At 33.7% G+C, this 25,538-nt stretch overlaps 1 protein-coding gene and 1 pseudogene across 1 annotated transcript; one reads left to right on the forward strand and one right to left on the reverse strand.

Moving 5' to 3' along the window:
* The first annotated feature begins 4,141 nt into the window (after nucleotides 1-4,141).
* Nucleotides 4,142-25,399, forward strand: LOC129248872 (protein psiI). The gene is made up of 4 exons (XM_054888485.1): nucleotides 4,142-4,220; nucleotides 4,294-4,404; nucleotides 18,654-19,646; nucleotides 25,092-25,399. The coding sequence occupies exons 1-4, from the start codon at nucleotides 4,142-4,144 to the stop codon at nucleotides 25,286-25,288; spliced, it is 1,380 nt and encodes a 459-aa protein (XP_054744460.1). The 3' UTR covers nucleotides 25,289-25,399.
* LOC129249556 (U2 spliceosomal RNA) lies at nucleotides 13,412-13,595 on the reverse strand (annotated as a pseudogene).
* Nucleotides 25,400-25,538: the final 139 nt, after the last annotated feature.

Below are 25,538 nucleotides of genomic sequence, written 5' to 3' on the forward strand. Positions count from 1 at the left end.
GCACCGAATTCACCTGATATGTCCCCGTGCGACTTCTTTTTGTTTCCCAAGTTGAAATTACCACTTCGTGGAGGGAGATTTCAGTCGATAGAAGAGATCAAAGAGAATGCGACGAAGGTGCTGAAGGTCATCCCTTCGTCTTCCTACCACGGGTGCATGGAAGACTGGGTTAAGCGTTGGCACATGTGTGTTGCTTCGGACGGATCATATTTTGAAGGAGATAAAATAAATTGCCTGAAATTTAACTCTGTTTTGTTTTATTTAAACAATCCCGGTACTTTCTTATTATAGAGTATGTACGTAATATTCATTGCTGTTGCACTCTGCTCGCCTTTCGCCCCTCCACTCTTCACTTTTCCATTTCATAGTTTTATTCATTCGTTTTTTCATCACCAATTGGACAGCATGCGCTAGCTCGAACCCGCCAGAGGGCGTTTCATCAACAAATAAATTTTTTAATTATTAAACAAATTTGGTATTTTTATTTTTTTGCAATATTAAGCTCCCAATGGTCTCGGGGACTGCGCTGATTCCATTTATATAATACTTAAAATGTTCAGAATGATAACAGCAGTTGATTATGTTTTATGTGTGTTTCCGTTCTTTCACGTGTGCATTGGACAACTCAATACAAATAACTCAAAAGTTGGTATATCTAAATTGAGCTCGGTACACCTAAAAGCTTCGATATAGAGGAGGCTGATAATAAAAATTAACGAAATTTAGTCATATAACGGTAAATTTTGAAAACGCTACAAATGTGAGTTCCAATAACTATATTAACTACGAGAGAAAACTTTTAACCTGAAATTTGGCCGTTGTGAGTGACCAGATAAAAACGATAGGAAACGAAATTTAAATAAAATAACAAAGTTGTAAGATATCTAATTAGTTTATTGCTTATTAGAAGCTGCATCATTAAAATGGCCGCCTCGACCATTCGCTGGTAATCTTTCAAGCGGTCGATTCCACTTTTGATAAACCGATAAAGCTGCGGTGAACTTGTTAGCATAGACTAAAGACTTGATGTATCCCAAGAAAAAATAATCGATGGCAATCAATTCGCGTGATCACGGCGGTCAGTTGGTGAGCGCTTGCCGTCAGATGATCCAGTAGCCAAATTTTTCCTTCATAACTTCGAACGTTTCGACGTTTGTGTGATATTTATGCTTTCCACTTGTCACGGATAAGAAGAGTGGAAAGCAGGGAGAGTGGTTCCACTACTGAAATCTGGGAAACCTGACAACCAAGGGGAATCTTATCGGCCGATAACTCTCCTTTCCCCAGTAGCGAAGAGAGTTGAAGCCCTCCTACTCCCACTCATCAGGAAACACTGAGAGAAATCCTAATCCCAATGGTCCCAGGTGCTTCAGCATTAGTGTGTTCAGTCCGTCAGGGCCAATGGCTTTGGATGATTTCGATTTGTTGATGTCCCCCTGAACCTCATCACTGGAGAAAGTAAATATTGCACTATCGTTTGTCAGTTTGTGCAGCCGTCTGGTGGCATGACGCTTGGTTCTGTCGGCCTGAGGATACAGTGTGAAAAGTCGGCTAAAATAGCTTGCGCATCTCTTCAGGTCCGACGAAGTACAACCGTTCATCAGGGACCCAACGGTGGACCAGAGCTTACGCATACCCATTTGGCCCGTTTGTGTTGATCTGGCAGTTGCCGGATCTCCAAATTGAGATCCTTTATGCGGGGATCCCCGAGATCGACCTAACGTAGGTGGTCACGCTCGCTTGCTAAAGTGGCTACTTCCGCTGGGAAATTAGGACGTATGTCCTTGAACCTTCCAGCGGGGATGACACGGGCCGCAGCAGCTGTGAGCACTTTGCGGAATGCGCGTTCGCCTGCGCGCACATCAGTGGGGATGGGAAAAAAGTGTCATCGGTGAATTCTGCGAAACCGTTTAAATTAGCTTTGTTAAAGTTAATATAGGATCGGTGGTTCACGGATACAAAGTCGGCAGGTCTCTCAATCGAGACGATAATGGGCAAGTGGTCTGATGCAAGCGATAGTATAGGTCGCCATGTTAAGCTATTTATCAGACCAGCGCTAGCTTTTGTTATGTCAGGCGAGCTCCTGCAATTTCCCACTACCCTGGTGGGCCGTCGTCGTTCACAGTACTGTGGTAAATGTCGAATCATCTATCTGCTCTGCCAATAGTTGTCCCCAACGATCGTTTAGCAGGCTTGAATGCCAAAGATCGGGATGCGCATTGAAGTCACCTACAACCAATCGAGTTTCACCTCCGATGAGCGCACCTATGTGGGGTGATATCCTGCCAGGCAGCAGGTGACAGGGGGTATGTATATATTAAAGATTTCGAGCTCGGCATCGCCTGACCGGACAGCTAGAACTTGACTTTCTAAGGTGCTGTCCCTGAGATCGAAGCCTTCATCGATGAGACGATACTGTACTGTGTGATGGACTATGAACGCTAGGACACCACCGTTGTCTCGCTCACGATCATGTCTGTGCACGTTATAGCCATCCCTAGTGATCAGAGAAGAGCTAGCGTGCAGCTTGGTTTCTTGAACCGCATCTATTGGGATACCGTGTCGGCTCATAAAGTCAACTATCTCGTCGACCTTACTCGTAAGTCCGTTGCAGTTGAATTGAAAAAGCTTAAAGCTTCTTGAGAAGGCTGTTGCAACACGCGGGGTGAGGGATGCGTGTGGTTGCCTGCGTTCGACCTGCAGTTGTTGTTGCGGCCTGATGGTGGTGGGCGGCCGTACCACGGGGGGCGGTTGCGGGTGCAGAGCCCTGCAGCAGGGAGCAACGTAGTCAGTTGTCCACTCACAGGTGGTGCGCAGGCCGGAACATCTCTGAAAGTGGCACTAGCCATTGCAAAAATTGCATTTGACTGATGCCAGCTTCCGAGGAATTCTAGTTTGACACGCTTTATCCCTGCACTGGGGTTGGAGCAGGAGGGAAGGGGACGAGCTGTATGGGAGGAGTTGTGTTGCTCCGGTAGGCTCCTTACCGTGGAGGTATGAGTTGTGGGGGCGATTGGTATAGCCAGCCTATCGGAAAGGGAATGCTTTTGCGTTGGTCTGCAACATTGGGTTCGATTATCAATCCGAGGCTATAGTTGCGTTTTTGCGATAATTAGTTTTGGGTAGAAGGTTGTCGGCCTCGACACCCTAGTCCGTTTCTGGACAATGTTCACCTTGCTTTAGTAAGGGAACAATACTCTCCACTGGGATTTCCGATGCTATGATGGCCTACCCAGTCTCGAGTAAAGGTTAACAGCACCTAAAACGTAAAGGAAAAGCAAGGAGAATGATAGGTAAGAAGCATCATTTCGTAGGATCAGCTATCAAGTTGCACCTCACTACCCTTTCGTGGTACCGCTACTGACCGCTACAGCTACTATATTTTATTCACTTTGCTCCAATATCTGTCTGGTTGATGGCTTAAATTCCAAAAGGATGTGCTTATGCCCGAACTTTGCCTCCGAGACGGAATTCGGATAATATTTTTTAATAATTTCCAAGCATTAATCGATGCAACATGAAATGGCACTGGATATCTTAGCACCTGGATGCCACTGGTAACTCTGACAGCCGCTGAAATATAACAGTCGCAAAAACTTAGCATTATTACTTGGTATCCCTTAACATATAGGCATTGGGTATAAAAAAATCTATTTCATTCAAAATATTTTTGTTTTTTAAATTTTATCAGTATAACAGTGCAATTTCCAACGTACATAGTACTCCCTGTGTTAGGTATAACAGTATTCTCTTTGCTAAAAACAGTGATGGCGATAAAAAAATGCCAGCTCATGTGAAATAAAACAAAGCAAATTAAAATTTACAACCGACTTGTATTGTCAATTGTTTTCACTCAATTGCCACCAAATGTGATATGATAACGAAACAGGTGTGTGATTAGATTGTGCATAGCTTCAATGAAAGTGTGTTAAAGTAGCAATGGCTAGACGTTTTTTAGCGTTAAGTGTGAACGGAAGTGCCCAAAGCGAAGTGAAGAAAAAAAGTGAAGGACAAAAGTGGATGTAAATTGAAAGGAGAAATAAGAATTTTGGTTTATGTTAAAAAATATTTAATTAACAGACTTTGCTAACGTTTATTTTTTTTTTTAATAAATACCGGGGGAAAAAGTGCACCCAATAAGATGTGGCAGAATTGCAAATGGATTCTAGTCTCCTTAGCCAGTTTAATGCTGTTTAGCTGTGCAGTCGCCCAAACTGAAGGTAATTTGTTAAATCAAAAATTTTTAAACGCGAAATTTAATATTTAAAAAACTTTATTTTTTCTCTTTTTAAGATTTTACATGCGTGCAATGCAACGCAACGGAAAACTGTTTGAAAAATATTACAGCCATCGACACTACGATCGCATGCAGCGAGACACAAACATGCTATACAAAGCTCAATGGTATGTACAAGAATATAAGAGAATGTGTGAGAATGTGTTTGTTTATATGTATTAGTGCGTCTGAGTTCGATCAAAGAAGCAAAAGGGGCAGATGGAGAGGAAGCAATGGCTTATCTGCTAGGTATTGGCTAAATTGGTACTGATCAGTACTTGCGCTTGTATATGTGTGTATGTATGTATGTAGTATGTGCATACATACATGTACATATTCTTACTTGTAAAAGATAAACTCGTATTTATATTTATTTTATTACATTTACAAATTTACATATACCCTCGTATTAGGGTGGGTACATGTTTTTCGGCAATCCTACATAAAATTCTAAGAAAAAACGGTCAAACTACTATGAAGAGTACAAAAAATTTATTTCTGACAACTATTTTTCATTTAAGGAAGTAAATTAAGAAAGTAAAGAATGGAAGAAAAAAATTAAGAGTGCTTATATATAATAAACTTTTTTTTAATATTATAATTGGATTGTATTGCAAAAGCTCCGCATAAAAACCATTTGCCGTTTGGAGGCGGCATAAAAATGTAGGTCCCTCCATTTGTGATTTAGCATCAACACGCACAACACAAAATCGAGTAGAAACTCAATTTTCAATAAATATATACACATTAGGGTGGGTCAATTTACATTGAACGATTTTTCTCCACAATATGCATAGCTAATTTGTAGCTGGCATAAAATTCTGACAAAAAAAATGCAGTAGCTTTAAAATCAGTTTCGGGCAACGCAAATATTAAAGGTAGCCTTCCTTAATTTATTCAAAAATTGAGTGGGAGGTATGGCAACGAAGGTAGAAAGTAGAAGAAATACATTTTCTGTTGAAAATAAAAAGGATTTAAAACCAAAATAATTGTAAATAAGTTTTTAATTGTAAGCAAAACAAAAAACGAATTAAGGATTAGGAAAATAATGTTTAAATAAATTTTTAAATATATTATTGTATATAAACGAAATATAATAAAAATTAAAAAAAAAATTTAATTCTTGTAATTGTTTTTTTGCACGTTTTAATTTGATTTACATATAAAACTCCTTTTCCTGTACGTTACATCTTTTTTCTCTCTCGCGGAACGAAAATGCCCAAAACGTTGCATGGCCTTGAAATTTTATTCTCCATTCTCGCTCGACCACCGACGCCTAAGAAGTTTCACTTCAAAAATTGCTATAAATACACACTTTTCCTATTTTTTTGTAAATACCGTCTGCGTCAAAATAAAGTTTTGACTATTAATTAATTTTTTTTTTTCATTTTGTATATTCATTGTGTCTTTATAAAAATATATTTTATTCTACAACAACTACCATATAAAGCAAAATCATTCCAATTTTGTACGAAAATTTGTAAAAATTCGGCAAATTTGCATCAAAAATACAAATTTTTTGCTTAGAATTTCTGAACAAATTTCAAGATCGCCGTTTTATAGCTTATTGAATTTTGGTATAATAAAATCCAAGTTTCAAGTAGATCAAAAATTGCTCAGATTTTTGAGAATTTTTTTCGAACGCGGTCTTGTATACTCGTATTTTCTCCATTTAATGCCTATTCTACATTTTTTTTTGTGTATGGAAGAAAACACCCAACTCGAAATTGTGAAATATCAACATGATTTCTGAATTACTTGAAACTTGCACTTTATTACCAAAATTTAATGTTCTATAAAACTGCATACCCGAAATTTTTCTAGAAAGTTTGAAAGTTTGTTGAAAATTTGCTGAATTTCAATAATTTCAAAAATTTAAATTTTTTTTATTTTTATTATGTTATTTTTCTCTTATATTATATTTAATTTTTATATTGTGAAAATGTATTTTAAAACTTTTTTTCTAATCATTGCTTTGTTGTTCTTTTTTTACAATTAAAAACTGGTTTACAATTTACAACGAAAACAAAAAAAATAGGACAAGTATTGCATCAAATTTTTTTTATAAGTAAATCAAATTAAAGCTTGCAAAAAAATCAAAAAAATTTGAAATTTTGTTTTTCTTTTTTTTGTTTTTCTAACCATCAAAAAAGAAATAGGAAAATTGATTTTATCCAATTTTTTTTATTTAAATCAAATTAAAACTTACAAAAAAATTAAAAACCAATTACCAATTCTTTGGTATCCGGTCATTTTCCCGAATCGAATTTCCCGAATGCCGCTGGCCCGAATGTCTAAAATTCCGAATAACAAAAATCCCGAATGCCATTTTCCCGAATGCCAGTTTCCCGAATGGCTATGTCCCCGAAAAATAAATTTTTTTTTTTATTAGTAATAAAGGATTTACTGCAATAAATTTTTGTAAAAGTGAACATATACATATTTGTAAACCAATTAGAGCACAATATTATAAGAAATTGCTTTTAAATAGTCCAATACTCTGTTTTCTCTTCTATAATTATCGTAGGAAGCTGTGATCGCTTGGATTCTGCATTGAAGCTGATACCATTTCTTCTTTGGTGTAGCTCTTACCGATCTCCCTAAACTTAACTCCGCAATAGCACACTCTGTATCGGCTTGCTCTTTTTGTATTTCTGTCAGAAGGGAGTACAAATCTGGGTGGTGTTTTCCCACTACTATCGCGAATCGGTTATGCCACCCCTCGCTGACGTTGTTCGTTCTGCAAGCTCCTTGGAGAGCAGCTTCATGTTGATTCCACAATTCGATTGGATATTGAGGCAAAATCTGTCTTCTACGGCCTCTTGCTGGTCGTTCATCTGGTGAATTAATTAAAAGCAACTGAAAACTAGGCTTAACGTCATCTGGGGGAACATAAGCCAAAGACAACATCATGTGCACACTTTACCATACCATTTATGCGTCAATTATTTAAAAATATTCGGTAAATTAGTTATTCGGGAAATTGGTTTTCGGGAAAATGGATTCGGGAAACTGGCCTTCGGGAAAATGGCATTCGGGATTTTGGTTAATCGGAATTTTAGACATTCGGGAAAATGACCGGGAATCCAATTCTTTTAATATTTTTTGTTTTTTGTTATATTTTATTTTTATTTTATTTAATTTTTATATTTCAAAAATTTATTTTAAAATTTTTTTTCTTGTCAGTTATTTGTTGTTTTTTGGTTTTCAAAGCAAATTAAAACCTGTTTAAAAATCAAAACCAATTTCAAAAATAACACTTTTTTTCATTTTTATAACATTTCATTTTTATATTTCAAAAATTTGTTTTTACACAATTCTTCTAATCATTAATTTTTTTTTCGGTTACAATTAATAGCTGATTTACAATTATTATGATTTCAGATTCATTTCACTTTCAATAGAAGTTGTATTTTTTCTACTTGCTTTCTCCATTGCCATAACTCCCTCTCAATTTTTGTATAAATTAAAGATGATTTCTTTTAAAATTTGTAGAGCGCGAAAATGATTTTCAAGCTATGCTCTGATGAACTTTGTTTCTTACAATTTTGTTTAGAACACGAAACGATGTCGAGAAAAATCGTTCCATATAAACTGGCCCACCCTAATGTGTATATATTTATTGAGAATTGAGTTCCTACTCCGTTTTCTAGTGTGCGTCTTAATTTCTTCCTTTAACTGGAGTAGCCCACAGCATTTTACCTACCCTAACGGCTAAGGGTTTTGTTATGAGAATCTTTTTCGTGTTTTTTCTTGTCAAAATAAATGCAACTTTAGGCCTTTAGGAAGCAACAAAAGCTTCCCTGTATGAACGCGATCTAATGAAACTTGCTTAGTATCAGCAGAGAGATTTGGCAGTATTAAAGCCAGTGAGTTATAGCAATTTTATTCGCCTCTGAGTGAATTTGACAGAATCAGTGGATGGGCTGTTGTCGCTTGGGGTATGTTTATGTTTATGTAAATCTGAGATTTTGTTGGTGATATATAAAAAAAAATCATCATATTCACCACTCATTATGATTTGTTGCTATCTAAACAACGACTGATTGGAGGAGAGTATGAATCCATGTGAAATGATCGTGCAGTATTCGGCTGGCGAATCTTCAAGTGGCATGGCAGCCGAAGTTCCCCTCACAAATTTTCATTTCCCCATAGTTAAAGAGCAAACCTTTTCAATCTACCATCCTTGAACAATACTCGCCAGTGACGAATCTTGCTCAGTAACTTAGTTGTTCCGTTAGGCGAGCAGAGCCCAAGCATAGCAAGCAGAAAAGTGGCGGATCGCCTCCATAGGCGCGAGAACTATCTCTGCTATAATTTTTCGTAACTTGTCCGCAATGAGCTTCGAACCGGGTTCGAATCAAGTACTGATTAGATATAAGCCCACTCTGCTACTGTGGACACCAAAAGTATACATATATATTTTTTTAATGTGTTCACTTTGGAATGCACCTTGCAGAAATTTTAACGTACTTACATACTCATATGTATGTGTGTATGTCTTGCATATTGCAAATCGCGTCAATATCATTTGTTATCAGTGAGTATCTTTTATGGGTATGCACCTATGTGCGTGTGTATGAACCTACATTTGTCGGTGGGTAGTTCACCGTATTATGATTAGCTGTCATTACTCGTATTAATAAAAAAAGTTAGGTTTTGATACGAAATAAAACTAAATGTAATGAAGAAATTGAAATATATCAACTGAGAGCGGAGGCTATTTCTTGTGAGAAAGTAACAAAAAATTTGCTGAAAAAATGCAATGATATAAAAATTATATATTTTCAAGCCGATATTGATGCAGATATCCATAGTCACTTGAGATCAAAGCTTCCTTTACTGAAATTTGAGACCTTTTTGAAATAGATATAAAATTTGCTGGGAAATTTCGTGATTCTTAAATGAATTATTGAGGCCGCACAAAATTTTCCGAGTCGTAGTGTATATTTAATTCACATTGCTCCAATTCCAGTAAAATTTTATAGTTTCAAAAGTTTTAACTCTGCGCGATCGAAATGCGCGCAATCGATTCAATCTTGCACGGGATTAAAATATCATAGACACAGGGCGTGAACCCGATAAAAAATCTAAAGCGCTACAAATGGTGCCGTGCCCTTAATCATTTAACAGAGTTAAAGTTAATTAAAAAGTTGTCTGAAATATTTGAAGAATAGCAGAAAAATCTAGGGCTATACGGCATACAAAGCCTTATTGGCTGCAAGGCAAGTGATTGGAAGCTACAGCCCGCGGCAAAGAATAGCAACTCAACATTGCCCAGGTTTTTTCTTACTTATTATTAACCCTAATCCCGATGGATGGGTCGTTCGTTTCGTTATTAAAATAAAAAATTTGAAAAAAAAATCTCTTCGGATATGTTTAGTTAAAGCTTGGAAGATACCTTATGAATGTTTTTCTAGTTTTTTGTTGGAGTTATATAGTATAAATAAGCGCCGGACGCGAACGATCCATTGACATGGGAATTTTTTTTTTAATTTTCATTTTTTTTATCGAAGTCTTGTCTTAGAAAAACCAAGTTTCAAGTCGAAGTTTTAAACTTTATGGAAAATTTCCACAAACTTCTCATCACAATTCCACGGTTTTTGATTAAAATTCCTAGAAAAAAATTATATAATTGTAGTTTTATAACTTCTAAATTTTAGCATAATAAAAGGCAACTTTAAAGTTGAGTTGATTTTTATAATTTATTTTGCTGACGGAGTTCCGCATTTTTTTTTTCAAAAATGTGGTGTATTTGTTGCCAAGAAAATGGGCGAGAAATCAACGCTGCTATCACTCTTCTATGACTAGTAAAAGCAGGAACTCCTCACTCCCATGAGTCTACGCCCAAGCATATGCGCTCGACGTTGCCTGCCTGTTTATTAACAGGCCCTTCGCTTATGAACATCTGTAGAAAAATGCTGAAAACTTTGAACTTTAACACTGGGTGCTGTGCGATTGGGCTATCGGCAAACTCTACCAAGACTGGTATTGTCTTTTTTACCAGAAGGAGGAAGCTTGATGGTCCCATTCTGCCTAGCCTAAAAAGAGTTACAATCCAGCTATTCAAAGAAATTAAATATCTTGGAGTAATCCTCGATAGTAAATTACTTTGGAAGTCACACGTTGAAGCAAAGACATCCAAAGAACTGACAGCCTTCTGGCAGTACAAGGGTGTCTTTGGGAAAACGTGTGATCTTTCTTTTAACAAGATCCTATTGGTCTACACAGCTATGATAACACCTACTATCACCTATGCATCAGTGGTCTGGATGAGTAGACTCTCTCTCTCTCTTTCGTGGGAGGCAGGAGAGCCCTATCGAGACTACAACGCACCAAAGAGAGGCCTTGAAGGCCATCTGCAGGCTGAAACACAATGGGAATTGATACGGCCCCTGTCCGGCATTGGACAATAGAGAAGGCATGGACTTCGACCCATGCGTCATGGCTCCCTACCATCAGTAGTCGTACTTAAAAAGAGATACAGTGTGATGCTGTCCGAGGCTCAATTGTGGTCAAATTCTGAAAATGAGCCCAGCAAACAGTGTTTTCCCATTTTCGCGAATGGCTCTAGGACCGATCACGGTTGCGGCTCTGGTGTCAACGTGGAATCCAGCGTGATAAAACTGCACATTGCTCTACCCACTTCAAAGGTAGTTGAGTCCTGTAAATGCAGGCATAATATTCAAATGCTAACATGAGTCCAGGAACACGTGGGTATCGCGGGTAATGAGACCTCTGACTCTTTAGCTAGGACGGGCTCTTCTTTTTAGAGAGAAGGATGGGATGGATGAGAAAGTGGTCACTTTCTGTGCCTCTACCCGGTCTTCGCTCGATTTAAGGCTTGGGATCTTTGGCATTGATGTGTTAAGAAGCGATCACCTTGGATCCTTGGCACCGCAAGATCTACTCAGATTTCTGCGGAGCTCGGGTAGATTTAAAGAGAATTAAAAATTAAAAAAAAGAAGGGAACTCGAGTGCAGCTTAATGAACTTAATGTTGTCTGAGTGCTGAACTTGCTAGTTGTCCCGACAAAGAGTTGTTTTAGTCATCTCCACTGCTCGAAAAAATTATAAAACCAAGACGATTATGATGATATCTGCTAAAACAATAATAGAAAAATGTCCCATCTTTTCATTGATTGCATGTTTAAATGGGGATCTCATAATGGAAATTAATCCGCATTTATTGCTCGTATTTTAGTAACGCACAAATTTTTGTTCTATACAAAACGAAATAATTAAAAGACCAAAAGCATTTGCTTTTAACTCAAAGGTGTAAAAAGTAAGTTATTACGTCAAAATTATTTTATTATAAGTGCTTTTGAGCGCTTCTCTCGATCTCATATTTATGTGACCTTTGCTTTAACAACAAAAAATATGCCGCGCGGAAGAGTTTTATCTGAATTTGAGCAGATACAAATTTTAGTGTGGGCGGGGGAGAGAGCTTCTTCTTCTTCTTGATTGGCGCGATAATGCGATACAATACGAAATATTGCTTCAAAATTAAAAAGAAGCAAAACTGTGGTTTAACATTACTTCCATTTGAGAGAAAAGTACGAAAGTACCGAGAGAAGAGAGAGTAGAAAACCAAAACTTGGCGCTAGAGATGTTCGGGACATCAAACGTTTAGCTGTAAATAAATCAAATTAATTAATTTGAACTTAATTTGGAAGTTACTGACCGTCGTATGAAAAGCAACATTTGCAAGCAGATTCTAGTCTAGAATGTGAAAAACGAGTCCCTAAATCTGAGTTATTCATCAGAGGATCCGCACGGGTTGTAAAAAACGTTTTATTAAAACATAAATATATGGATCATTGAATTGATAAAAAACGATGTTTCAGTAAACCGACAATTTATCCACACAATAAAGCACATAAAATATAGTTTTCGCTGTATGTGTTTTCATTTTTGTAAGTGAATTCCATGTATCGCAACAACTCGGTTATCGTGACAGATTCTGGCCTTTAATATTCGCGATAGTGACGATGGCACTGCAAAAAAGTTTGATGATAATAATATTTATGGTGAAATATTACATTTGATTGTACTTGTAAATATCGGTCATACAGACATGTAAGTGCATGCATACATATTTGAAGTAAGCAGGTATTTTTACATATACAGCCATTGTCATATAAATAGCACATTTAGACTTTGAAAGCAAAGAGTTGAATATGTTTTTAAATATTTATTTTTTACTGGGAAAAAAGCAAGATAAAAAATAAAAAACGTATTTACTTCCACTTTAAAACAAAAAAATAAAAAAATACCAGTCTAACGGTTAGACGCGATAGAAGTGAAACCTTCCGTAAAACAAACTGAGAGAGAATAAGACGAAAGCAGCATTAGGAGCGGGATAATTATAGGTTCATTATAATATTGCTATAAAGTTCATATTTTATTTTCTTCATTTTATCATTATTCATCCTCAATGTTTTCAATTTCAACAAATGATACGAGTGGCTTATGATAGATAAAATATGATACAAATGCTTTGGTTTCGATGTTGTCAAAAAAAATACCCAAACGGACCGAAGAAACAGACTTACAAATTTCTTCCATTTTCGTCTACTTGTATTCATATAAAAATTTATGTCTCTTCCCACCAAAGCTAAATGTATTAGTATATTTTTTCTTGTATTTATTCAAGGCTGAAATCCAAAAAACTGTTTTCAATAAATAATCAGAAATGTCCTACAATGCAAATTTCAAAAAAAAAAAAAAATTTTATTTCTTGTGATTCGAACCAAGAATTTTGAATCGGAAGCTCACATTGCTAGCCGCTCGGCAATCGCGCCATACTGTCGGTGTTGGCCTAAGAGTTATTTAGTTCGTCGCTACGTTTATATGTAATTCGTTTCAATTTTTCCCAAATCACTCCCAACGATTCTAAAGAAGTTTTCACTTCAAAAATTAATGTACGAAATATTTATACCGATTCACTTAAACTGACTTTCAGTATCTAAACCAAAAATAGAAAAGCCAAAAAACTGTTTTCAATAAATAATCAGAAATGTCCTACAATGCAAATTTCAAAAAAAAAAATTCCATTTTCGTCTACATGTATTCATATAAAAATTTATGGCTCTTCCCACCAAAGCTAAATGTATTAGTATATTTTTTCTTGTATTTATTCAAGGCTGAAATCCCGGCGGTACTGCAATACCGGGTCAACCCGTGGCAGAGGCGGAGCAAGCCCCTAAAACACTCCGCGCATTTCCAAAAATTAGTTTAACATTTGTTGTCCTCCGATGGAGGATCTATCAGATGTTAAGCTGATAACCACACTACCTAGTCAATACATTTTAAATAATAAACCTAATAAAACTTTTGAGAATTACACGCTCACAAAAATTATTTATATCAACATATAATATAACGCTTCGTAACTAAATAACTTTTAGGCCAGCGACGACAGCATGGCGCGGTAGCCGAGCGACTAGCAATGTGAGATTCCGATCCAAAATCCTTGGTTCAAATCACAAGAAAAAATAAAAGTTATTTTTATTTAGTTCGTCGCTACTTTTATATCAACATATAATACAACGCTTCGTAGCCAAGTTGGTCGCTTTTTTCGTTTCACTTTTCCTCAAATCACTCCCAACGATTCTAAAGAAGTTTTCACTTCAAAAATGGTTAAAAAGAATTTCAGTTCTGATTTAATTTACGAGCATTTTGATAACTCACAAAATCTCCAGGACACATAAATAGCACATCCTAAAAAATTCCAAATAAAAGCAAAAACAGTAAACAAATCAGATAGTTAAGTAATAATATTGTTTTACCAGATTAGAATTTTGTACTATAACCACCGTTTTTGATTACTTCTTTAAGCCGTCGCTCCATGCTTTCTACAAGCTTGTGGCATCTTTCCTTTAGAATCGAGTACCAAGCCTCCTCAACTGTGGCTCACGAATCATTAAAATTTTTAAAATTTTTGTTAACGATTTTGACCTTAATGTCATTCCACAAATCCGGCCAATCCAGTACATTAATTTTTTCTCTTCTGAGCAATTGCTTCACTGTCTTTGCAGTATGCTTTGGATCATTGTCCTGCATAAATGTACAATTTATTGGCGTAAACTCAAACACAAATGGCTGCATTTTGTTCTGGAGTATATCCAGACACTGAAGTCTATCCATTTTACCAACCACGCGAACAATCGGCTAGAAAAAAGCTCCCCAAACCATGATGCTTCAGCCACCGTGTTTAATCGTCTTTTTTATGAACATAGGATTTAGATCTTGATTTTTCGGACGACGTACAATAGTTTTCCCATCTGGTCCCATCCTATTTATTTTGGTTTCATCGGTCCAAAGTACGTTTTTTCAAAACTGAATAGATTTGTCTTTGTGGGCTTTAGCAAGGGCAAGTCGGTGTTTGATATGTCTTTTTGTCTTTTGTCAGGAGTGGTTTTTTTCTGCTTAAGCGGCCAAACAGCTGGGCTTCGCCAAAGGGACAGATACTCGTAACTATAATATAAAATTTCGAAAAAAAATTTTGTTTTTAATAAAATGTTAATATAATCCTTTGAAAATATGCCAATTTTGAAAAAAATATATTGACTTCTTCATTTTAAATAATTTTTATGAAAATTAGTAGAAATATGGCCGTTTACAGATATCTGCCCCCTTAAGTCGCCTTCCTACAAGCTTCCTGGACACCTGTGCACCAGATTCTTGGTTTATTTCAAGCATTATAGCTCTATCCATATTAACATCAGTTTTTCGCGGCTTTGGTTTCCTTCCCGTCTTTTGCTTAAATAGGATGAATCTTTCTTAACTTAACAAAATGATTATTTTTCTTTCGCTGCAGAAGTAGACGCGCCTTTCATAAATTGTACACCCAATATGAAAAGTCCGATAGGTAGAAATTATTTCATGAGAGTTTCAATACTAAAGATAATAATAATAATTCTTTTTTTTTTGTGGCGGTGATGTAGATTTTAAAACGCCTTCGCACTTACAGCGACCGTCGTCTGGTGCGTCGAGTGGTGTGCCACTTAAACGATCGTCCTTTTTTGGATGTTTTCTCCACCTCGGAGCTACGGTAGGTTTCATCCCAGACAGAGAAGATCCTAATAGGTGTTCTGATAAAGACTACCTCTTCTACTCTCCCATCTTGCAGGGTCGCCAGTTTTGGAGCCAGCTTCATGCAATCGACTCATCTTCTGATTAGTTAGGTAGGCTAAAGTTGTAGTAACAATCAAGCTGCACCGAGACCCCATGCTAACCCACGCTAATCCTCGAAATTAGTAGGTGAATGTAAGAAAAAACTGAATAGTGTAGCAAAACACAACAAAGTTTATCTTATTTGAGTACCTGGACACTGCGGGATTACAAAGACCCAAGTGAGACCTGAACCCTTCCTAGGGGTCAATTCTGCATCAATTCAACTATGGCTTAACGACTTCATGAGGTCTACCAATAGAGGACCTTCCTCTGAGTTAGGCTCCTGCAGAGTAGCCAAGTGCAAGTTGTGAAAGAACCAAACAGTAAATTAGCAACGTTTCTCCCAAAAACTTAGTAGGGAGGACTTGAAAGTGCTGGTGGCTGTAATCACAGGCCATAAGGACTGCCATGGGAATCATAGGCGACCGAATAAGCCTATCTTGTTGTGAAAATGAGGACATTGCAGAGCATTTTCCAGCGTTCTCTAGTATCAGACTTAGGCTGTTGGGGTGCGATGTTCTGAGCATGGATACAGTTCATACTCTTCCGAATCTCTTAAGATTCATCAATGAATCCAAAAGATTCGCGGAAGAGTGACCTCCAACCAATTTCTCCGTCTTACCATCCATATTGCATCTATCCTGTCTCTCTATTCCTCCCACTGTAATCTATCCGAGTGTGGTACAATGGTCTTCCTGACTGAGTGCTTAGAATTGTCGAATCCCCCACAAATCTAATCTAATCTAATGTAAGGTTAGCATGTCGCTTAAGCTTCTCTGTCCGTATCAAGTTTTTTGGGGCGTTACTATTTTGTCGATAATGTTGTCTGCTCCTAAGGGACCTAGACTACCCTCGGCAGCTTTGCGATCTAATTTCCATCTCTCGCCTTTGAAGAATGTATGATCTGCATTGTCAATAAGCGCATCTCCGTAGATGCATTCAGTGGTTTGCGTTTCCCCTATTCGTTGGGTGTTCAGCCGAACTCATCCTTCTATTTTTGGTGTACGTCTTGATGTTGTTCCACAAATGAAGGAGCCTACAGTCTTATGCCACCTCCGAACGACAAACAGTTTTTTTATCAGAAGATTTTTTATGGCAGAAATACACTCGGACGTTTGCCATTGTCTGTCGAGAGACGACCGCTATTAGAAAACCCTTTTTCAATCATTTCGTGTTTCGTACCCACTCAATACCGAATAGTAATCACGCCATCCCACCCATCCGGCTACGGCGTCTACATATTGTCAATAGGCAGTTCTCATCTGAGGCTTTATTGTTGTTTTCACAGGGGCAGGATTTTTATGTTGCGGGTGCCAAACCCAGCGCATAACCAGATATTCTAGGATGCTCCGCCTTCTCACATTAATTCGCTCTTAAACGGATGCCACCCAGAGAATATTTGGGCGATGCTCGGATGTTGTGAGCTGCTTGGAACGTATGCGGAAGAATCGTCCTGGCCACTTCCAAGTGAATGGCAATCAGAGACTTTCCCCGCTTGCGTGGACTTCTACACACGGAATCATCCTCCGGCGCCCGACTAAGAGTCAACATTACAAAACCAAAGGTAATAAGCGTCAATACCTCTGAAACCCAGATGGCCGAGATGGATGAAGTCGACGAATTTTGTTACCTCGGGAGCATTATTTCAAAGACTGAGGGATCAGCGGCGGACATACTCACCCGAATAGAACAGGCACGGCCTGCGTTTGGTAGACATGGTATGGAGAGTGACTCACATTCCCCGATGTACGAAACATTGCATTTAACAGTGGGTGGCCTAAAAATGTTGCCACCTTTTTTTAACCGCTGTCTTCGTAAGATTATGCGGATATACTGGCCCGACGCTGTAAGCAATGTTCACCTTTGGAATGCGACCAAGCAAGTAGATATCCACATAGAAATCTAGCGCCGTAAGTGGAAATAGATCGGGCGTAAATAACACCGTAAGATGACATCACAAGAGCAGCGCTGGGGTTCCAGGCTAACCCTCAGGAAAGTCGGAGATGCGGAAGCCAACACGTGGAGGCGACAAGTTGAAGCAGAAGCGAAAAAAGCAGGTCGTTTCTGAAGTCAAATTAAATTCTTAGCGTTAAATAAATCAAATAATAATTCGTTTATTGAGGTCCTATGTGCAGCATAAAGGGAAAATTTATTGTATGGGACCCTCTGTATTATTATAGTTTTTTCTTCTCTCACCTTTGACATGACATCATAACCTTCATTTGCTAGCTGGTAAATTTCCATACACCAGACACACCATTTCTAGTGCGATGATGCATCGAAGGTGCGAAATATTTGCAACCGATAATCTGGCTCACCTATACTTGAACTAATCAACTTCTGCAGGTTCGGTTTGCAGTTAATGCCCACACCTACAAATCGTAATTTTTCAAAGATGAAGCGCTGATAGCGAGAATTGGTAATGAGGAGAATTTTTGTTAGGATGGATTTTTTTATGGAATATTTTGTTTCTAAAACGGCAGCGTCAGGAAATTCTTCTTCTCCTTCTTGATCGCTTACGCGATTGTTGCTTTCTCCTACTAACCGGCGTCAATTGGACACACGAAGTGCAGAGAAGGTCTTCCTCTTCCTCCGCGACCACCAGCTGGTACCGCAGCGAATATTTTGAGAACCAGAGCGTTTGAATCAATTCGAACGAGATGACCCTGCCAGCGAAATCACGTAGATCTTTATTCGCTGCGCTATGTTTATGTCGTTGTAAAGCTCATACAGCTCATTGTTCCATCGACTGCGATACTTACCGTCACCTACGTAGACATGGATATTAATGACGAAAAATTATATATAACTTAAGGAAGCCACAGGAACATCTTAGGTATGTCCTTCGAGGGTATCAAAGTTTGATTCTTCGAAGCATTTGGCACCGCTTGAGAGAAGAGGGAAGCACTCGGTGCCACAAAGCATTATTTGCACACCTTTCAAACAACCTCACAAATTATAGTCTAAAAGCGTGAAATGCAATGCTGTTTGATCCATTCTCCTTTTCCGCTAGCATGCACGCCTTTCGACCTGTTGTCATGATCACGTCAATTGTTAAGACAAATGGAGCATTTCAAGTCAAAAATATTTAAAAAAATTCTGCAATAAAATATTTTCTATTACATAACTACAAGACATTCTCTTCATCTCAATGTTTGATTTACCATTAAATTAATGTAAAAACTCTTCCCTCTTCACAGATGACAATTCCATTGACCGTGGCTGTTTGGCGAGTACTGATACGTGCGAGGCACCAAATTGTGTCAGTTGTACCACTGCAAATTGCAACAAGAACACTGTATGTAAGTCTTGCACATCAGAGGACAACGCTGCTTGTGCCCAAACTGATGCGTCCACAGTTGGCAACGCCATTTGCAGCAGCGCCGATAGCACCTGCATGATCAGTGTGCTGCAGAATACAACGGAACGAGGCTGTGTTACGGAGGACTTCGAAAAAAACTGCACAGATACGAAAAAATGCAAAATATGTCAAGGTGGCATTTGTAATTTGGGCATATTCCCGACGGATCGCCGCACCTGCTTTCAGTGCACCGATACAGAGACAACCTGCGCAAATGCAGTGACCAGCAGCAGCAACAGCAGCGACAGCAGCACTTCACTACCTTGCCTGCATTACGTGGAGGACGACAAATGTTATATGTATGGCACGGATGAGACGCACGTCACACGGGGCTGCACCTCGGATGCGGCTGAAGTGAATAAATGTAGTACGGAAGGCGATGATAAGTGTAAAACTTGCGATACCAGCAATTGCAATGAGTGGGGCTACAGTATGGATCAGTCGTTATTGTGCGTGACGTGTTCGAGCGCAAACGATAGCCAATGTGCTTGGGGACAGTTGGCGAGCAATGCTACGAGTTGTGAGAAAAAAATCCTATATACACAAGAGGAGAAATGCTATACGCGTACCAATGAGGCTGGAGTGGTGACGCGCGGCTGTTTCTACGATCTCGATGAGGCGGCACAGACAGCGTGCACGCAGGCGAACAATTGCACTACTTGCACGAATGCCAATGGTTGCAACAACGTGGACGCGCAGAATTTCACTTGTATTCGATGCCGCAGTGATAACTATGAGGGATGTCGCCTTAATGCCGATAAAATAGGTGGTGAAAAGTGCACAAATCTAGTGACATCGGAATTGGAGGCGAAATGCTTTACTGGTGTTTGGAGTAAGTGCTTTAAGATTTTCCTCATTTACTATGTTTATGTAGTGCAATATTTTGTATATATAAGTACATATGTATGTACATATGTATATGTGTACACAGAAAAGCTTGGGAGTAATTCTAATGTTTGAATATTATTTTATTTTTAATTTTTTGATTTCTATTATAATTTTGTTTTTTTTTTGAATTTTTATTTGCATTTCTTTATTTTTTTTTCATTTTTCTTTTTTCGCCTTTGTTTTATTCATCTTTTCTTTACCTTTTATTATTTAATATTTAATTTATATTTTTTTATTTTCCTTTTTTATTTATTGTATAATTTTCTATTTTTTGTTTTTTTCTTTGTTTTATTCATCTTTTCTTTATTTTTTATTATTTAATATTTCTTTTATATTTTTTTTAGTTTCCTTTTTTATTTATAATTTTCTATTTCTTGCCTTTGCTTTTTGAATTATTTTATTAATCTCTTCTTTGCTTTTTCTTATTTAATATTTAATTTATATTTTTTTATGTTCCTTTTTTATTTATAATTTTTTATTTTTTGGTTTTTTCTTTTTGCCTTTGTTTTATTCATCTTTTCTTTCCTTTTTTTTTTGCTTGTTATTTAATATTTAATTTATAATTTTTTAGTTTTGTTTTTTATTTATAATTTTCTATTTTTTGTTTTTCCTTTGTTTTATTCATCTTTTCTTTACTTTTTCTTATTTAGTGTATCATTTATATTTTTTTTTATTTTCCTTTTTTATTTATAATTTTCTATTTCTTGTCTTTTCTTTTTGCCTTTATTTTATTCATCTCTTCTTTACTTTTTCTTATTTAATATTTAATTTATATTTTTTTATTCTCCTTTTCTATTTATAATTTTCTTTTGTTTTTTGTTTTTTCTTTTTGCCTTTGTTTTATTCATCTTTTCTTTCCTTTTTTTTACTTATTATTTAATATTTAATATATATATTTTTTTCCTTTTTTATTTTTTATTTTCTTTTTTTTTCTTTTTTCTCTTTGCCTTTGCTTTATTCAACTTTTCTTTACTTTTTCTTATTTTATATTTAATTCATATTTTACATTTTTTATTCTTTTATTTATTTATTTTTTTCTATTTTTTTTTTTTGCCTTTTTTACTAATTTTTAATTTTTTTTTTGTATTTGTATTTTCATTTGCATTTTTAGGTTTTTTTATTTCTATATTAACTTTTTTTTATTTTTTTCTATTTTGCGTTTTTTTACGTTTTTTATTAATTTTTATTATTTAATATTTAATTCATATTTTTTTTTTTTTTCCTTTTTTATTTATTTTTTTGCCTATTTTTATTAATTTTTTAATTCTTGTTTTTGTTTGCTTTTTTTCTTTACCTTTGTTATTAATTTTATTAATTTCTTAATTTTTTTTTTTTGTACTTTTATTTGTTTGGTTTTCTTTTTTATTCTCCTTTTTTTATCAATTTTTCCACTTTATTTTCTTTTATTTATATTTTGTAAGCTTTTTATACTCCTTTTTTTATAATTTTTTTCTATTTAAAACTATTATTTTTGACTGTTTTTATTCATTTTTTTCTTTACTTTTTACTAATTAATATCTAACTCTTTATTTTTTATTATTTTAGAATTTTAGAATTTAATTTAAACTTTTTTTAGTTTTTTTGTTTTTGCCTTTTTTATTAGTTTATAACTTTTTTTTTTTGTTTTTTGTGTATTTTTATTTGCATTTCTTTATTTTTTCGCTTTTCTTTTTTATTTGCATTTTTATGTTCTTTTTTTATTTCCGTATTAAATTTTTTTTCTTTCTATTTTTCGTTTTTTTACGTTTTTTATATTAATTTTTATTATTTAATATTTAATTTATCTCTTTTATTTTCCTTCTTTTATTTATTTTTTTCTCATTTTTTTATTAATTTTTTAATTCTTGGTTATAATTGCTTTTTTTTTGTTTACCTTTATTATTAATTTTTTTATTTAAAATTTTTCATTTTTCTGTATTTTTATTTGCTTTTTTTTATTTTTTTGTTTATCTTTTTTACTCGCCTTTTTTTATCAATTTTCTTCACTCTATTTTCTTTTATTTATATATTTTTTTTTATTCCTTTATCATTTATTTTTTGATTCTATTTAAAATTATTATTTTACCTGTTTTTATTAATTTTTCCCCCGTTTATTTCTTCTTTTTGCTTCTTTATTTGCATTTTTAATTTTTAATTTATATTTTAAATTTTTGTTTCCATTTAATGTCATTTCATTTTACAGTTGATTACTGTTTTACCCTTTAGAACTTTTTAATTGCGCTTTCAGTGCGGTTAAAATTTCTGATCTATTGAAAAGCATAAATAGTATCGCTAAATTTTAACGAACTGCTTATTTAGTGCGCTGACTGTGTGTGGATTGTCTGCATGGCTTCGCGATGTTTTGTTATTTGTTCAGATAGTCCAGTCAAAAGAGACAAAAAAATAGCCAACTAAGTAATTTTAGGAGTATGCGAGTTTATGGTTTTATTATGTAAAACCCATCACTGTGAACTTAAATTTGAGTTTTCGAGGTCGGGTGTTGTGTCCCGCGGCCGCCATCTTGGAAATAAGGGTGCAACTGGTTTTTGCGATTATCTCGTGAATTTCGAAAGTTACGAAAATTTTGTAAAATACTTTTTTGTAGATAATAATATTATCTACAACTTTCATTCAAAACTTTTTATTGTAAAATTAATAATAAAAAAGTTATAAACAAAATTACGCGAAAAATTAAGGGATGAATTGTTTTAAAGCGTAATAACTTTTTTTATTGATTTTATGGAAAATATACATCAGAGCTTTTTTATAGAGCATTCTTTTGTGAACATTTTTGTCTATAAGTTTTTTCCGCTATCTTTATTTAGGCGTATGATTTTGAGCTGCTAAGCGGAGCAACCAATACATTAGCGAAGCGCGTACATGATTACACAGGCCGACAAAATTTAACCAAAATTTACTAAGTTAAATCTTCTTTTGACTGGACTAAGAGCTATTTTTAATATTTATATTTATGTATATTTATATAAACTTTTTTTAATTTGCTTTTCTTAGTGAGATATGTATATTTTCTTTTTAACCGTCCTATTTTCTATACAGCCATAATCTATTTATCAATAAAAAGTGATTGTCCCGAATAATTAATATTTTTATATCCGTCAAGAAATGAAAATTTTCACTGGTTTAATTTGGTTGGGTTTAGAGAGATTCAACTTTTTTTTAATTTTTCTTGTTTTTTTATTGTCTTTTCCCCTTAAATTATATTATTTTATTTTACTTCCCTTTTCTATATAATTTATTTTTGTTTGTATTTAATTTTATTTCTTCTTCTGAACTAAATTTTTTTTTATTTCCCTTTAATTTATTAAAATTTTTTTGTTTTTTAATTAAAATTTTGTTTACATATTTTTTTTTGTTTCCGTTTAACTTATTTTATTTTATTATTATTTTTTTGTTTGTTATTCTTTGTTTATCCGATTTATTTTTTAAATAACTTAATCAAAGTTTTTTTAATTTATTTCTTATTTTTTTTATATTATGTAAATTTGCTAATTTTTTTTCAATTTGCTTTAAATTACTTTATTTTATTTAATTTTTTGGCTTTTCATTCTGATTTTGTTATTATTTTATTACTTTTTATTATTAATTTTGTTTTTATTAAATTTTTTATTGTTTTTAGATTTCAATTCATGTTCTTTTGTTTAAGTTAATTTTTCTTTTCTTTTTACTTTAACTTATTTCCTTTTGATTTATTTTTTTATTATCCTTTTTTCTATCTGATTTATTTTCTTTTATGGAATTTTAAATAACATAATATTAAGTTTTTTTTACTGTTTTATTTTACTTCAATTTATTTCATGTTTTTATTTTATTTAATTTTGCTATTTTTCAAATTATTTTACTTTTTGCCTTTTCCATCTTATTTTTTTTTATTTCTTTTTTTTTTGTGCATGCTTTTTATGAATCCTTTTTTTGCTACTTTATTTTCTTTCACTGTACTTTAAATAACTTAATTAAATTTTTTTTAATCTTGTTGTTTTTTTACTTCATTTCATTTCATGTTTTTTTAATTTTATTTAATTTTACTGTTTTTTATTTCACTGTAATTTAATTTGTGTTTTGGTTCTTCTATCTTTTCTCAATTATTTTTATTCTATTGATTTTTGTTCTTACTTTTTTATTGTATGTTTTTACTTCATTTCATTTACTTAATTTTGCTATTTTTTCCTTTCTTTTCATTAATTAGTTTATTTTTAATTTTGTTTTTTTTTGTTCTTCTGTCTTTTTTATTATTTTATTCATTTGTATTATTATATTTTTTTTTAATCTTTTTTTCTACTTTTTTCTTTTTTGTTGTATTTTAAATAACTTAATTTATTTGTTTTTTACTTCATTTCATTTCATGTTTTTTAATTTTATTTAATTTTACTATTTTTTATTTTACTGTAATTTAATTTGTGTTTTGGCTCTTCTATTATTTCTCAATTATTTTTATTCTATTGAATTTTGTTCTTACTTTTTCTGCTATTCTTTCCTTTCTTTTCATTAATTAGTTTATTTTTAATTTTTTATTTTTTTTGGTTTTTCTGTCTTTTTTTATTATTTTATTAATTTTTATTATTATATTTTTATTAATCTTTTTTTCTACTTTATTCTCTTTTGTTGTATTTTAAATAACTTAATTTATTTTTTTTTTTTTGTATTTTTTACTTCATTTAATGTTTTTTTAATTTTATTTTATTTTGCTATTTTTCCTTTCTTTACATTGTATTGAAATTTTATTTGTTTTTTTTTTGTTTTTCTGTCTTTTTTTAATTATTTCATTAATTTTTATTATTATATTTTCATTAATCTTTTTTTCTATTTGATTTATTTGCTTTTATTGTATTTTAAATAACTTAATTTAATTCTTTACTTAACTTCATTTTTTTCTTTGTTTTCATTATATTTAAATTTAATATATTTTAGGGCCTTTGTATCTCTTTTTAATTTTTATTATTAAATATTTATTTTTTATCATTAGTTTTTCTATCTGAATTTTTTTTATTGATACTGTTTTTACTTCATATCATTCCTTGTTTTTTTATTTTATTAAATTATGCTATTTTTGCCGATTTACACTAATTTAATGTTTTTTTTTTTTATTTTTTAGCCTTCCTATTTAATTTTTTTAATTTTGTCTTTTTTCATGTTTAATTTTATTTAGTTATTTTTTTAAATTTGAGTTAAATTATTTTCTTTTTGCTTCTGTTTTGATATTTTCTTTATTATTTATTTTCTTTTATTCTAATTTAAATAACTGAATTTTTTATTTTTATTTTTATTTAAATTCCTGATTGGCCCAAATCTGTCCTGTAATTGGGTCAAAATTTTCATTGAGTAAACCCATCGTCACCCCACCCGGATTCAACTGTGTCATATTTGTTTTACATTTTTTTGTATTTTTTTGCAGATACTAACGTAGTTATTCGTGGCTGTCTCATAGATTTGGATGAGAGGAATCAGTTCATTTGCAAAGATCCCGACAATGAGAGTTGCAAAGTTTGCAGCGGAACTAATTGCAATATAGAAGCAAACGGCGCGGCATATTTGCTCATTTCAAATGGACTATTGGCTGCTGTTCTCCTAACATTGTGGCGTCTGAAATAATACAAAAAAACTATCAATAAATTAACGTTATCCCAAGTGAAAATACATACTTACATATTTACCTACTAACTAACATAAAAACACATTTACCCTAAATAATATGCATGTACACACATACATATTTACATATATATATAAATATATATACATTTTTTTAAACTATAACTATTTGAATACGTCGTGATTTGTACCGCTAATCATAAAAATAAAATGAAGTATATCAAAACTTCAGTATCAATAAAAGAAAAAA

Source organism: Anastrepha obliqua, chromosome 5 (assembly GCF_027943255.1).
Source record: "Anastrepha obliqua isolate idAnaObli1 chromosome 5, idAnaObli1_1.0, whole genome shotgun sequence".
NCBI classification, from domain to species: Eukaryota; Metazoa; Arthropoda; class Insecta; order Diptera; family Tephritidae; genus Anastrepha; species Anastrepha obliqua.